The 16,833-nt window shown below is 48.9% G+C and overlaps 1 protein-coding gene across 7 annotated transcripts in view; it reads left to right on the top strand.

Annotated features, from left to right (window-relative positions):
- The first annotated feature begins 2,068 nt into the window (after positions 1-2,068).
- ABI1 (abl interactor 1) overlaps positions 2,069-16,833 on the top strand; it is a 79,783-nt gene continuing 65,018 nt past the window's right edge. For 3 of the 7 annotated variants that reach the window (XM_040434380.1, XM_040434383.1, XM_040434379.1), the window contains exon 1: positions 2,070-2,289. In XM_040434380.1, coding sequence (XP_040290314.1) covers positions 2,173-2,289 — 117 coding nt within the window. In that variant the 5' untranslated portion in view covers positions 2,070-2,172. Of the gene's footprint in view, positions 2,290-16,833 lie in introns of all 7 variants that reach the window. The other 4 variants (XM_040434378.1, XM_040434382.1, XM_040434381.1 and 1 more) reach the window with 2 other exon arrangements.

Genomic DNA, 16,833 nt, shown 5'->3' on the forward strand with positions numbered 1-16,833 from the left:
TGACATTGCGTGGATGTCCTGCCGTCTGTTCTAAAGATTTCCGGAAAGCATGCGAATGGCGGTGGGCATACAATGCTGCGTCAGAAATCTCTAGGCAGTGCCAAAGAGTGTTTGAGCTTTCTATAGAAAACTTTCATTCTGATCAATAAAAATATGGATACACACAAAGTTCAGCCTAATTTAAAGTGGTTTTCCGGGATTATCAGCAAACAGCTGATTGGCAAGAGGACCCCCACCAATCAGATCTGAGCAGGGCCCCCGCTTGTAAAACCCCTTTAATCTTAACTGGTAGTTAAAGATGACACAACAGAACAAACCTATATACAGTCATTGCAGGTACCCCCGGGTCTGGGGTACTGCAAAGGTCCCAGCAAAGGTCCTGCAAGACCTTATAAGGGGAACACAATGTACAATGTCTAGCCTCACCCATTGTAAGATACAGAGATCCCTCAGGATACAATAGACCTTTCTAACCCATCGTAAGTTAAAACCAGACTTATCCTACAATGTCTCAGACTCCGATCCAACCAGTCAAGGCCACTTCTCTGGTAAAATAGCTGCATTAGTTATAGTTAGCAGCTATTACTGACTGTGATATCTGAATAAGGCCACTTTCACACTTGCGTTTTTGCCGGATGCGGCAGGGTTCAGCAAAAACGCTTACGTTACGGATAATACAACCGTCTGCATCCGTTATGAATGGATCTGGTTTAACTTAGCCAAGAAGGATCCGTGATTAACTCCATCGAAAGGGACGGATCCGTTTTCTATTGTGGCGGATCGTGTCAGAGAAAACAGATCCGTCCCCATTGACTTGCATTGTGGGTCATGACGGATACGTTTTGCTCCGCATCCCAGCACGCTGCGGTTTGCTCTCCGTTATGTGAACGGAACGGATTGCCTTTTGGAGCGTTCTGTTCAGATACATTTCGTCCCCATTGACAATGAATGAGGACAAAACGGAAGTGCTTTTCTCCGCTATTGAGATCCTATGACGGATCTCAATACCGGAAAATAGAAACGCTAGTGTGAAAGTAGTCTTAGTTATCCGCTTATTTTTCTTAAAGGGAACCTGTCACCTCCAAAAACCATCTGAAGTCGCCAGCGGTACCTGAGAGTAGCAAGCAGCGTGTTTCCGACGATATTTTTCTTCCTGAAGGACGATGTGGCAAAAGCTCTGAAAACGCTCCTTTATCCCCTGCCGGCCGCTTCTCTAGTCAGGCTTGAAGTCAAGGGGGCAGGGGCCTCTTTGCTTCAAGTCACGGTGACCGCGCCCCCTTCCCTGCCCCTTCGCTGTGACTGACCGCCGGCTGTGTGGCTGGCTTTGCCGAACTCTCTGCATAAGCGCGGTCAGTCACAGCGAAGGCGCAGGGAAGGGGGCGCGGTCACCGTGACTTGAAGCAAAGAGGCCGCTGCCCCCTTGACTTCAAGCCTGACTAGAGAAGCGGCCGGCAGGGGATAAAGGAACGTTTTCAGAGCTTTTGCCACTACGTCCTTCAGGAAGAAAATTATCGTCGGAAACACGCTGCTCGCTACTCTCAGGTACCGCTGGCGGCTTCAGATGGTTTTGGGAGGTGACAGGTTCCATTTAAATCTTGATTTTAGGGCTTTTGAATCGATTACTCAAGTTACAATGGTCTCAACATGTGTCGTCCTGGAAGCAATTTATATTGTAAGAGATAAAACAAAACAGAAAAAAATATAAATAAAAAAAAATAAAAAATAAATAAATATATATATATATATAGTTAAAAACAGACTTTTTCCCCTTTTTTAAAACAATTAACTGGTTCTAAAAATAAAAAAAATTATTGTAAGAAAAATTTCAGAAGAATCAAGTATCACAAAAAAAAAAATGATGCTAAATGATTTACATAAATGACAAGTGAAGTCTCAGGGCAGCATGGGGCAGGGTAAATGTCCCATTCTTAATAATCACAGAATAAATATCTACATTTTCGTAAATCTACACAAGAACAATATTAATAAAAAAATAACTACAGATCCCGTCGTCCTTTGCGCACTGTACGGAAGCCGTCAGGGCTTGTGGTATGGACAGGGAGGCGGGGCTAGACGAAAGCGAGGCTCGGAATCCCAGAATAGCTGGCGGGCGGGTCTGGGCTCAGCTGTCTGTCCTCGGCTGTACGAGAGAGAGATGCACAGGGCTGGAAGATGGCAGAGCTGCAGATGCTGTTAGAGGAGGAGATCCCCGCCGGTAAGCGGGCGCTGATCGAGAGCTACCAGAACCTCACCCGAGTGGCGGATTACTGCGAGAGCAACTACGTCCAGGTGACAGCTCCGTGACCGATGTCACTGCTATCTGCTGGGGGGGGGGGCGCCCACAGTGCAGGAAGTGGGGATGATGATGGTGGCGGCCCATGGGGAGGGGGGGTCTTCTCTCCGCGCCGCGCGCAGCTTTCATTCTTCTGGTTCTCGTCACCTCTGGTGGAGGCCGGCGGCGCGGGCGGGAGGCCCTGCTCTGCCCACAGGGTGTGCCTATTGTTTTATGACATGACTCAGATCACTGTCATCTCCCCAGGGTGCAGTGGGCAGCATGTTACTACAGGGCCCCCAATGTCAGGCTTTGTCTAGTGCCCAGTGCCAGCCTGTGTTTCCAGAATGAGTTTTGTATTCATTGTCGTCTGTCCCTTTAAGGGGTCGTTGGTGCCAGCTGTGCCCGCTGCTTCTAGCCTCACTTTATCTGCCGTGGGTCGTGTGCCCTACTGTGGTTTTCCTAACACCCCTGGGATCACAACTCCCATGGTTGTCTATGGTGATTCTGCGGGCGTCTGTGTTTGTGGGGGGGTCGTGGCCCCTGATGACGCAGAAGTGACAGCTGGCAGGACCGCCATAGGTGTGATGGGCGACTGCTTCCTGTTCTATAGGAATTCCAGGGGAACTCCCTCCAGACTGCTCTATAGGATGGGGGAGGTGCTTTGCCCAGGAACATACCCCTCTGGACCACGCAGGAGGCGCAGTCCGAAAAGTGAGGGGGCAAAACTCGTAGCCCGTACCACCCCACCACCCGATCGAGGGCAAAAATCAGCCATGGCGAGCCTAAGGCTGGGGTTACGCCGGGTCGTCCACCTCCATGCCAGTGTCTGCGCGGTTTGTATCTTATTTATTTGTTTAGTGAGCGCCTTAAGGCGGTATTTGCACTTTTCTTTCTCGCTGAAGGGCGTTTCCCGTTTTACGTCAGTTATATTTTGGCTGCAGAAGTTACGCAACTTTCTAAGGTGATAGTCGCACGTGTTACTGATTGCTAAGAGAATCGCCGCTTGCTGTCACTGAATGTGCGGCCTATGTACAGACACACACCCTATAGGAGGCATGCTAATTATACATTTCCGGGAGGAATAATGGAGGGACGGCTTCTGAATTGTGTTTTATGGGAAATAGAAGTGTGGAGAGGTCCTCGTAAACCCGAGCAACGCCTTATAGGGGTCTTCTGCGAAGATACAAGTTAGGATGAAATGATCTACCGCTAGACTCTTATTAGAACTTAGACCCCCCCCACAACCTCATTTGGGTGGGCACACTGCCGGGAAGGGCGTCATATCTGTCTGTATCTCCCCATCGTCTACTGCAGTGAGACGGGATCAAGTGACTGGGGTGTCCCCGTTAAAGGGTGGCCTATCCTCAGGGTAGGTCATCGGTGAGGATAAGTCACCCCTTTAAGGGGTTATCCAGCATTTTTAAAGTGATGGCCTAGCCTCAGGATAGGTGGGTGTCTGACACCCCGCCGATCGGCTGTTCTGTGTAGCGACAACACTGCAGTGCGGTTCCCATTGGCTTCAGTGGGAGCGCACGCGCTGCAGTGTTGATGGTGCTCTGTAGCTCAGAGGGCGACTTCCAGCGACTGGGGGGTGCGGCTGTCGGACCCCCACCAGTCAGCTAGTGATGACCTCTCCTGGATATAGGCCATCACTTAAAGGGTGGACAACCCCTTTAATACAAAGGGCTGCTATAAGTAAGTGTCATGCCGTGCAGCGCTCAGCCCTAGTAGCAGAGCGCCAGTGCTGGTGTCCATGGGGGGGGTCCACCTTATACAGGCCCTACTCCCCTGGGTGCGGCACCCGTCCCATGCGCTGCTGCTTCACCTCGTATGTCCTGTAGAGAAGATGGAGTAATCTGTGCCGTGCGTCCAGAATGTGGAGGCGGCGAGGAACGTGTCCGCGCGGTGACTAACAGCTGCATCAAATATCACTTCACCATAGACACTTGGAAAGAGATGGCGGGTTTTTCTGGACGGTTATTTTCCCCGCCGTGTCGTACACGCCGTCAATGGTTAATTGGAAATGTACAAGGGGAAGGATTTAGACTCCGTCACAGGCCTTTTAAATGGATTTTGTCCGGGGGGGGTTCAGCGAACTGTTGTCTTGATGGTTTGCGGCGGCCGGACGGACGATAGTGTACTGCGAGGCCCAGTACAGCGCGGCAAGACCGCGGTGGTTTTACAAGGCCAAGTGAAGCACATACACGTGAAACCCTGGTATCCATAAATCCGATCCGCAGAATGTGCGCCATGAACCCATTGACGTCAGCGAGTGCGCGCGGACGGCACATGGACCCCATCCGTGTTTTGCAGCTTTGTGGACTGTTGTGCACGAGACCTAATCCAACAATTTTGATCATCTGACACTTCTGAAAAATTGAGATTTCCCTGGATTGAGCGCTGTTCACACCTACGTTCTCAATCTCTTTTTTTTTCCTCCATCGTAGGAGCAGTATAATGGAATGACAGATCCGTCGTCGTACTAAGTCCATCTGTCAGCAGATTTGTCCCTATGACACCGGCTGACCTCTTACATGTGCACTTGGCAGCTGAAAGCATCTGTGTTGGTCCCATGTCCATATGTGTCTGCATTGCTGAGAAAAGTGATGATTTAATATATGCAAATGAGCCTCTAGGTGCAACGGGGGCGTTACCGTTACACCTAGAGGCTCTGCACCTGCCGCTCCCTCTGCACTTTGACTTTTGCACTGCCTGGCCCTGTCAGTCAAAATGCAGAGGGTGCAGCAGTTGCAGAGAGAGCAGAGCCTCTAGGTGTAACGGTAACGCCCCCGTTGCTCCTAGAGGCTCATTTGCATATATTTAATCATCACTTTTTTCAGCAATACGGACACATATGAACATGGGACCAACACAGATGTCTTCAGCTGCCAAGTGCACATGGAACAGGTCATTCAGTGTCATAGGTACAAAACTGCTGACAGATGCCTTTGAACAGGAGCAGCTGTAGCCTGTATGGCCGCGCAGTACTCCTCCGCATTGAGGCAGTGTCGCAACCGCACCGTGTGGTCGCTTCCCTACCAACCATGGGGCAGAAGGTTATCGGTCTGAGCCCGCTGTCAGAGGTCTACATCAGGAAGACTTTGTCGCGTGCCTTTGCCTTTGTACCTCTTGGCATGCAGTGGCGTCAAATTGTAAAAATTATACCAGTCGGTGTGTTTTTTTATAATTGTATTTTATTTTTGGGTGCCCCCCTGTACAGGAAAGTGCAGTCTGCTGCAATTTCCTACACAGTTAGGGCTCATGCACACAAACTTATTTTCTTTCCGCTTCCGTTCCGTTTTTTTTTTTTGTGCGGCCCGTATGCGGAACCATTCACTTCAATGGGGCTGTAGAAAATGCGGAAGTTACTCCGTGTCAGTTTGTCTGCATGGCCGTTCCGCAAAAAAGTAGTGCATGTCCTATTATTGTCCGCAAATCGCGCTCCGAGGGCCCCATACAAGTCAATGGGTCCGCAAAAAATACGGAACGCACACTGAACACATGCGTATTTTGCGGATCCATACTGTAGAAATGCTATGCCCAGCCCATATTGCTCATGTGTTTGGTGATTTTAATAAGTTACTGTTTACGTTTCCGATCTGCAAAAAATGGATCAAATGCAGAAACCATACGGATATGTTTTGTGCAATAACGGAACAGATGAGGACTTAAATCAGCGGAAAAAAAAACGGACAGCAAAACAACGGTTGTGTACATGAGCCCTAAAATACCGTAAATAAATAAAAAGTATGCTTATATTCACCAGCCGGCGCCGGCTGAAAGGAGGGGGAGTGAAGGCCTATGGGTGCGTCTGTGTCAGCCGGGTGCTCGTCCTCTCATTCACACTGAATGCGGCGTGCACGGAGGCCAGGAGCCGCGCTCTTCTCTATGGTGTCACCGCGGTCACTTAGTGCCTTATTATTCAGAACATTTCCAAATCTGACATGTGCCATCGCCTCCGTGTTACTTCCTCAAACTTTACCTCCTCCTTGTAGTTGCCGACAAACACCGTGGAAGTTTTTGGCGTTACCACCGGACGTCTCCTCTGCCTTCTACGTGGTTTAGGTTATGATTTCACAGAAGAACAGCCGCGGTCCGTCCGCTAGAGAAGCGCAACTTCAGTAATTGGCATCTTTATTGTTTTACTTTGCTTATAGGGCGCCAACGTGTGCTGTAGCAGTGTAAAGTACAGCGGACAGCCATCTCTGGTGACCAGAGCGGCAGCACTCATGTCTGGAAGGGCTCATGTACACAAATGTATTTTTTGTGGATCAGTTGCGGATCCATTCACTTCTGTGGGGCTGTAAAAGATGCCGACAGCACACCGCGCGTCCGTTCTGCGGCCCTGCAAAAATATAGGACTTGTCCGCATTACAGACAAGGATAGGACAGTTCTATTACGGGCCGGAGGTTCCGTTCCACAGAACGCACACGGCCAGTATCTGTGTTTTGTGGACTGCAAAACAGGCGACGGCCGTGTGCATGAGCCCTAAGGCTCCATTCACACGTCCGCAACTCTGTTCCCGCATTTTGTGGAACAGAATTGCGGACCCATTTATTTCTATGGGCCCGCACTATGTGCTGCCCGCATCCGGAATTGCGGATCCGCACTTCCGGGTCCACAATTCCGTTCCCGAAAAAAAATAAAAAATAAAAATAGAACATGCCCTATTCGTGTCCGCAATTGCCGACAAGATTAGGCATTTTCTTTTAAGTGCCGGCGATGTGCGGTCCGCAAAATGCGGTGTCTGTGTTTTGTGGATCCGCAAAACACACACGGACGTGTGAATGGACCCTTACTGTTACTCCATTTAGTTGGGGACTCCAGGATCCCCTGTTCTTGTGATCGATGGGGGTCCAGCAATTGGATCCCCAGTTCATCAGATACTGTCACACAGGCATTAAAAAGGGGTCTTGCAACTATTTTTTTACGCCAAATACTGGCGTACATTTTTTTTGTGAATGACGACCATTCAGGTCCTGTTGAGTATAACCCAACTTTTTCGGCTAGATCGGTTTCCTTGCAGGGCAGGACTCTGGCTTCGGACATACTGTTTTGTCCTCTTCTGCGGGTCTCGTTCTGCGCTCGTCGTACCCCTGAGACAGTGCAGGGAATCCAGTTCTTCCAACTCCACCCGTAGTCTGCCGTCAGTGAGCGTCTGTCTGGATTCCTCACATTTCACACGAAATCCCTGCACAAGTTTTCAGTTCGGCCCTGATGCTGCAGGAATAAAAGCGTAAGCGGAGTAACTCATGAATATTGCATGTCGCGCTCTTACATCCTCGTTAATGCTCGGCCTGTTTTGCTTCTGCCGTGAATAATGGTTGAACAGCAAATGTGTTTTGTGTTATCTGCTCCGGCCCAATGACGGCTGCTGTTCTATTCCTCCATGGCGAGGCCGCGTTCACGTCTCCGGCAGGTAGTTCCCGTAGTCTGGAAGAGGAACGGACTACCGTATTGACCATAGCTGGACACCGCTGGATCCTTATTAACTATAATGGATCCAACGGGGACCCAGCGTATTTCCTGCACAAAGGCCAGATTTTTGCCAGACAAATAACGCTGCAGCTAGCGGTATTTGTCCAGTAGAGCCAGTATTTACGCCGGAAACCCGTCAGATCCCATTATAGTCAACGGAGATGCAGAGTGGACCGGGCTATGCTGTGTATGGGGTAGCTCCTCGGCCGGCACAGACTACCAGATTTACCTGCTGCAGATGTGAGCGCAGCCTTAAAGGGGTATTTCCATCTCGGACAATGGGGGGAATACATCGCTAGGATATGCCCCCACCTCTGGGACCCGCATCTATCTGATAAACGCAGCTGGCAAAATTCAGATCAGAATCTTATTATTTTTTTTTTTGTGATAATATTTAAGGGGAGCTTTTACGTCTTGAGGCCTTTTTATACCGACCGATGAGTCCCATGTGAACGCTGTCCCAGCAATCGCCCTCCTTTGTCACTGATCGCATCTGTTATGTGGGCATAGAAATGGTTGGTTTCAGGCTGCGCATATTCCTCCGTGTAAATAGGGGGCGTTCTATCCGCAAGCAGTGAATGAACAGTCCTGATAATTGCCCTGGGAAATCAAAGTAAATGAGCGCTGATCTGACTTTGTAGATCGGCGCTTGTTATGGGTAATTCATCTACACGTGTAAAAGCGCGTGCTTTCAAAGACCACTCTCTTTTTTTTTTCTTTAAGAACACGCTTTTAAATTATTATTTTTTTAACCAAAGGTAATGGGAAACCTAAAGGAAGGGCTTCCCTTTCCTGCTGGATTTACCTCTGACTTTATCTCAGCCTCGGCCGCTTCTAGAGAGGACGTGTGTTTTCTTGGCACGGTGTCCGACTGTCCGGATGGCGGGTCGGTGGTATTCACCGCTCAGTCCGGGTGCTTTCCATTCTAAACCTGCACAGGACCTGGAGCTGCTCCATTTATTTCTATGGGATGTCCAGAGAGAGAGAGACGAGTACAGCGCTAAGTACAGCGCTCTCCTGTCTCCGGAATTCCCATAGAAATGAATAGAGCGGCCGCACGCATGCCTGACCAACCACTCCGTTCTCGTGATAGGGGGTCCCAGCGGTAGGACCCCCACTGATCTGATAGGAGATAACTTAGGCTACTTTCAGACTGGCGTTTCTAGGTCCGCTTATGAGATCCGTTTTTCAGGGCTCTCACAAGCGGTCCAAAACGGATCCGTTTAGCCCCAAATGCATTCTGACTGGATAAGGATCCGCTCAGAATGCCTCAGTTTGCCTCCGTTCAGCCTCCATTCCGCTCTGGAGGCCGACACCAAAGCGCTGCCTGTGGCGTTTTGCTGTCCGCTTAATGAAACTGAGCCAAACGGATCCGTCCTGGCACACAATGCAAGTCAATGGGACACAATATGGTGCAATTGAAAACTGATCCGCCTCCATTTGACTTTCAGTGCAAGTCAAAACAGATCCGTTTGAAACTGATCCGCACCTAACGCAGGTGTGAAAGTAGCCTTAATCTGACCGGAATACCCCTTTAATTGTGAATTGGGCCTGAGGCTGGTCATACACGTTACATAGCCGTTGGCCGGTGACGGTCTTGTTCGTCTGACAGCTATTACTTCTGACCGCCCCTTCCCATACACATGCATGCTTGGCTCAGGATGGCATGAAATTCAACATGCTCAATCCTTCTTTCTGCCAATACCTGGCCAGAGAGTCAGGAGGCCCCCCATACACATGAGATGGCGGGCCGGTCCCTGAGGCCCTAATTAATGTGTATGGCCGGCTTTAAAGCCCCCCAACCTATGGAGTAGCACTCGGAGATTCCACTTATCAGTGAAGGGCCTTTTGTCGGTTCACAATGCTGTCGGAGGTGTTCTGGAGTATCCATTTTCTGTGTATTACCCCTTTAAGGGCCCAGTAGCCCGCCACATTGCTTTCTGTGGGCTGCGTTGTAGGTAACATCTGCTGAACATCTGTAGCCTCCCTGCCACAGTCTAGTACGAGATGAAAGGCCCGATGTAAGGAGGCCCCCCGCCCATCGTGCGCCCTGCACTTTATTCCCGATCAGACTGCTATAATTATATTCCGGCCTCTTCCTGCTCTGCCGCTGGCATTTCCATTCATTCCGGCTTGATTAGCCAGACGTTATCGGGGCGGTGCGGGAGGCGTCTCTCCTCTCTGTGCCACAGACAAATGGCAAATATAATATGATCCGAAATGTTCCCCAGTGGTAACCCTGCCGTAGCGGTGGGGGCGGTTATGTGCGTGCTATGAGCTGGTGGGCATGGGTGCCGGGATCACTATTGGAGGCATCTGTGCTTTTCATTAAGGGGTACACCGCCAAAAAATTACGTGTGAAGCGCTTCAGAGGACTCCCACTTTGACAAGATCACCCCATTATCCAGGCCAGATTTTACTAAAGGTGAAGAACTTTAATTGAGACGATTCGACTCCTATGGATTGTTTCGGTCATCGCTGGGTGTAGTATTTTAGATGAAGTGGCATTAAAATTGTAATTTTATTTTTTGCTCTAATTTTATTTTATTTTTTATTTCCACACGCTGCCAGGTACTTTCCTACAGACCGGTACACGTTCAGAATTTACGCGCGGAGAATCCGCAGGTGTTCGCAGGCAAATCCGCGCGGTCAATCGGCATCTTTCGGTGCAGATTTACACGCGGTCTTGGTGCGGATTTTCCACATGCAGAGTTTACTCTCCCTGTTGAATTTCATAGAGGAAATCCGGTCAGGAAAAATAAAATAAAATTGACATGCTGCGGATTTTAAAATCCGTATGTAAAAAATCGGCATCGTGTAGATGAGAATTTAAAATTCTCATAGAATGCAATGTGCGTGACCTACGGTACGGATTTTCTGCACGCAGTCCTAATGGTGAGCATTTAGCCTAAGGCTCCATTCACACATCCGCAGTTCCATTCCGCATTTTGCGGAACGGAATTGCGGACCCATACATTTCTATGGGGCCGCACGACGTGCGGCCCCGATCTGGAATTGCGGACCCGCACTTCCGGGTCCGCAGTTCCGATCCTGAAAAAAATAGAACATGTCCTATTCTTGTCCGCAATAGCGGATCCGCAAAACACACACTGATGTGTGAATGGACCCTAAAGGGCACCTAAAAAATGGTCGTAAACAAAAACCTGAATTTCAGGAAAAAAATAACTAAAACATGTGTGCAGAGGTGACGGTCTGGAGGTCACGCCTCGGGGACCGGAGCCTCTGTGCTGAAACAGAGCAAAGGTCAGTGGATTTTTTTTTTTTTTTTTTTGCTTAAACACTTTCCAGGATCTAGTTTAAAATTGGGTTGCAGCTGTCCGTCTCGGCCTGGCTGCCCATACGTTGCCCTTATCTTCTCTAAAACCCCATGATGTGACGTCCTCCTGTGGACCCTCTAATCAAGGTAGATCGTCACTGGTCTTCAGAGTGGGGGTGGTGATCCGGGCATACCTCGGGCGACGTTTCGGGGGATTCTCCTGGGTCTGGGTAAGTGCGGGATCACGCGGGGTAAACTGCACAGCCGCAAAGTGTTTGCAATAACAGGAAATGGCCATCGAGGCTCGGCTCTGAGCTGACAGCTGCACACACTGGCTTCCTCTTCCTTTGGCACCACCCGTGTCGTTTTTTTAGTGACTCCATCTGTTGTAATGTGACAGCAGCGTCTGGGAGGATACGCGGCGCTCCAGCAGCACACCCAATACTTATTACATACGTCCCAGCTGCAGTGATTGGCGCTGATCCGACCGGATGGCGAACCTACAAGTGTAGAGATCCCTTCTGCACATTGTGATCCAGGGCGGCCTCCCCTGCAGGGGCGATCCCTAAAATCTGCCATGGGTGATTAGTGCAAGAACGAGAAAAAATGTAACTTTTTCTGCCTCAGTATTGAGTCCTCGTTCACATTTACGTGTCTGATGTCTGCGGAAAATCCATCTGTGAAGGATCCGTGTTTGGTCCTCGTGTCCGTTTTTTTTTGCCTTCCATATTCCATGTACACTGCTTAGCTGAAAATTTTAATTTCTAGAGCATGTGAAAAACCACCGACGCCATCTGCGGTGTCGGTGGTTTTTCACGGGCCCATAGACTTCAATAGGCGTGTTTGGGCCGCACCGTGGACCAAAGGGCTGCATCAGTGGTTGGCCTACGTAAAACCAGTGATGTGTGAACAGACCCATTAAATGTCATAGGTACCGGTGCTGTCCTTGGAGAACACATCCGTCACAAGGCCTTAGGCCGAGTTCACCTTTAGGGCTCATTCAGACGGCCGTATGCTGTCTGCAAAAACGCGTATCCTGAACTGTCCGCAAAAAGATGGATTGCATTCTGCGTTTTTGTGGACCCATAGACTCCATTGGGGCCACATCCTGGTTTTCACTGACAAGTATAGGACTTTTTTTTAATTTCTTTTGCGGAGTCGTAGAAACGGAAGAAAAGGGACCCATAGGAGGGAATAGGTCTGTATCTAATCCGCAAAAAAAAAACAGATCCGCATTATTGCGGACAGCATACGGCCTTCTGAATAAGCCCTTGACCAAATAGATGTAGGATAGAATTGGCGGTCATGGATCTTCGTGCAATAAAATCCGTAACTGTGTACGGTACCCGCAAAAGTGATAAAATTTTTTAAAAATCTCATGAAAATCCGCAACGGAAAATATGCCGCGTGCGAAAAACGCAGAGTAAAAAGACCTGTGGTGCGCCTTTTGAAATCTGCGGCATGTCAATTTATGGCGCGGTTCTCCCCAGCAGATTTAACCCTTTTGCAATGGAGAAGGCGATGTCCGCTCGCTTTTCTGCAGAGAAAACCGCCTGTAATACTTTTTTGAGTGTTCCTTTTTATTTTTATGGACTTTTGTTACAATTTCCAGCGCACATGGACGCACCCTTAAAGTTGTTTTATACCAGGGATCAGCAACCTTTGGCACTACAACGCTCAGCATATACACTTGCATTTCTGTCCTCCCATAGAAGTGAATAGAGCATGCTGGGAGTTGTAGTTTCACCACTGACCCCTGTTTTGTTTCACTTCACGTGCGATATTCCACATAATACAATGCATACAAGCAGCATATGTATTGTCACTGCCCTGGTGCCACTTCTAGTCTCCGGGACACACTGGCAGTGCCACGGCGATGGTACTGGTATAAAGGAGCCTTTTTATACCCCTTTCCAGCCGTCAGTAAGGTGGTGTTGTGTAATGGGCACATGTGACCGGCATATGAATGCCATCTTCATGGTATTGTGGTGCCAGGCTGACTGGCGTGTATTCATCCCTCGCCAGTGTGTGCAGTGGGTAAACAAGGCTCCGGGCGGATTAACCTCCCGTGTAACGTGGGCATTGCCTTGACATTGCTGCCCCTTGTAATGGAGAGAACATCATGAGATGCAGTTCAGTAAAGACAGTGTCGGAACTGGTGAAAAAAACATGTTACAGATAATTTACCATATTACGCCAAATTTGGGCACCTATAGGTACCTGCTGCATTATTTCAACCCATAGGCATTCATTGACAGTTTGTCCGTCCAGGCTTCTTTTAAAGGGGGTGTCCAGACCCTTGATATATTTTTACAAAGCACTTACATTGCTGCTCACCTTCTCCTGAACTGAGGGTCCACCAGTCTCTTGACTCCTGCCAGGGCACCACTGAGGTCCATGCGTCATGTCTGGAGCCAGGTGAACAGTAACCAGTGGGTGAAGGCTCGGCCAGGGATTGGTAAGGTGAATATTACTCATTTCCTAATTTTATGTCAGGGCAACATTTTCTTTGGGGTTTGATGACCCCTTTATAGACCTTCAGCCTCAAGACCCTTTACGTTGAGGATCAAGTTCTGCTTGGTGGAGATCTTCAGCAAGCAGTGCCTATTGCATAGAATTACAGTATGGCACCATCCAACTGTATGGGTTTGTGTTGCAGTTGTTAAAGGCGTATTCCAGGATTTTAACGTTGATGGTCCATCCTCAGAATAGGCATTTGGTATCTTATCGGCAGGGGGTGTAAGACAGCTGTTATAGTGTCGCTCTGGCACTGGAAGTCTCCTCTGGAACTAAACCGCTCTGTCCGTTGTGTGGAGGACTGAGAGGGTTACTGCAATGGTGCCCCCATTCTCATCTGTGGGAGTAGTGCTGCAGTCAAAAAACCTAACCTGAAGATGGGCCATCAGTATTAAAATCCTGGAATACCCCTTTGAGGGTGCCACAGATCTTGGTTCTGAAGACCTTAGGGAGTCTCGCTGGTCAGACACTGATAGCATATGATGTACCAACAATATATTAGATGAGGAAAGCCCAAGGGTGGTCAGAAGAGGCTCTATGTAGAATACCTAAAGGGGTTTTCTCATCTCAGACAATAGGGGCATTTCGCTAGGATATGCCCCCATTGTCTTATAGGTGCGGAACCCGCACCTATATCGAGAACTGAGTCTCGAAAGTGGTGGAGGGCGCACTTTACATGCGCAGCCGCCCTATTGTTCAGGCCCATAGAGGTGAATGGGAGCGGTGGCCGGTCATGCGAGGTGCGCTCCCATTCACTTCTATGGGGAGACCACTTGGTGGTGGTCAGACGAGAGTCCTCCAGCCACCACTTTGCGGGGCTCTGTTCCCGTTATAGGTGCGGTCCCTGCTCTATAAGACAATGGGGGCATATCCTTGCATTATGGCCCCATTGTCTGAGATAAGACAACCCCTTTAAAGGGGTTGTCTAAGCATTTTATACTGATGACATATCCTCAGAATGTGCTTAGTAAGGTTCGAGGAGGCTGTGGTGCTCACCGGAGCACCGCGGCCTCTTCAAACAGTTGTTTGGTGAGGGTGCTGGATGTCTGAGCCCCCATTGATTACATCAGTATAGAACTCTCAGAGGACCCCTTTAACACGTTCTACATGGGAGATACCCAAACCTTTTATCACGACAATGTCCATACCCGTTGTGACACAGTGAGAGGTTTGGTCTGGGAAAACAGGTATTTTCCTCTCAGCATGTGCTGCTGGGCTGGTTTACAGCCAGATGAGGTCAAATGCTGGTCCGGGTTTTGGCAGTACCTGGCTGTCCTTGAATAGGCAGCTGGGCTCAAAAGCAGTTTCTGTGTTGGGATCTGGGAGCCTTGTGTCTGGATGAAGGCTTGCTACCTGTTTGGCGTGAAAACAGGTTGGTGCTGCTATGGTCAAGGACTATTTGAGGCAGAATTGCCGCATGGTGTGACTTACCACCAACACCGCAAGGTGACTTTTTGTTTGAATATGACTGCTTGCTTTGTCACTTGCCTAAAGTGTGAATAAAACACTGAACTGTTTGATCCAAAGAACTTGTTGCCTCTATACTGCGTCCGCGAATCCTGTCTACCAGAGCGAAACCTCACACCGTTCAGAACTTGATTACACTGGTGCGTTGCAACATGGATCATTTCATGATGCCTTAAAGATTTGGCTTCTGTCCATGGTCAACATAAGGGTACTTTCACACTAGCGTTTTTCTTTTCCGGCGCTGAGTTCGGTCCTAGGGGCTCAAATCCGGAAAAGAACTGATCAGTTTTATCCCCATGCATTCTGAATGGAGAGTCAGTCCTTCAGGATGCATCAGGATGTCTTCAGTTCAGTCTTTTTGACTGATCAGGCTTTTCAGAAAAACGTAGCATGTTGTATTTTTACCTCCGGCCAAAAAGCCTGAACACTTTGACTGAACGCCGGATCAGGCCTTTTTCCCATTGACTTGCATTAACGCCGGATCTGGCGCTGTGTGTTCAGTCAAAACGGATCCGGCTTTTGCATGTTAAACCCGAAAAATGTGAAAAAAAAGTTAAAGTCCATAAATGGCGGATCCGTTTTTTCCAATGCATTTTTTCATTGTGCTCAAAATCCTGATCAGGATTCAAATGTAATCCGTTTTCACACGTTTTTCAGGATCCGGCGGGCAGTTCCGGTGTCGGAATTGAACGCCGGATTAAAACAACGCTAGTGTGAAAGTAGCCTAAGATTGGTTTTATTGACATTGTGCGGCTACTCCCGCAGTGTACCTACCCTAGCTGCATAGCTCTTTTGGCGTCGGTGCCAGTTACGTGGTACGCCAGGGCTTCTAACAGAACCCTCTGCTAAAGCTGTGCAAAGCACGGCTCTGTTCATAATCAAGTTTAGAGCCCACGCTTGGTGCAGAACCCGCCAAAATCTCTTGGTGCGTTCGTCATAGGGCTCCGTTCGCCTGACAGAGGCCAAAAGAGTGTTCTGTAAGTGAGCGTCCCTCTTTGTGCAGTATGGAGTAGTGTTGTAGAGCTACGCTATTCCGTACAAAGGTGTTTAGAAAAATTCCCCCTTATTTACGTATCCCACTGTATATAGTGTGCGTTCCGTCGGAGGTATGTCGGAATATCCTCTAACGGGGTGTGCACAGAGCCTAAAGCCCCTTTTAGATGTTAAACTAGTCCGTGGTTGGCATCCACGCTGTGTCCGTTACAAGTATTTCTTGCACAAAAATTGGATGCAGGAGGACGCAGACTGAGGTTTTCTTTGGGTGTTGGGCCGGGGTGCTGTCTCTTCTACACTCGGACAGCACCCAGATGTGAATGTCACAGTCTGAATGGAGAGAGATTTCCATTCTCCCCCTGCCCCTCCAGTTACATTAGGCCGATGTGTATCAGCAGTTCTCGGATGTGCCGCCTAGCTGCTTGCTGTGGTGAATGGAATGTGTTTCTGGAGATGGCGACGATACGTAAATGTTCACTGTGCATTTCACATCGATTCTGAGCGCATAATGGATTAAATCCTTCTCTTCCGGTCTGTTGTGCTAATAGATCTTCGACCCTATGGTAATGTTATGGGATGTGCTGCTCCCAATTCCCAAAGCTTCTCTGCTTCGTTGTGAATCATTCATTTATGTAATTTGCTTTTTTTTATAGCCCGGCTCTCTGGTCCCTGTATCTTTACTGGAATCTGTGAATGGCGTAATGCCATAAGGGTCCATTCACACGTCCGTTTTTTCTTTCCTGATCTGTTCCGTTTTATGCGGAACAGATCTGGACCAGTTCTGTACCCATTCATTTTCAATGGGTCCTGGAAAAAATCGGACAG

Source organism: Bufo bufo, chromosome 5, assembly GCF_905171765.1.
Source record: "Bufo bufo chromosome 5, aBufBuf1.1, whole genome shotgun sequence".
NCBI classification, from domain to species: Eukaryota; Metazoa; Chordata; class Amphibia; order Anura; family Bufonidae; genus Bufo; species Bufo bufo.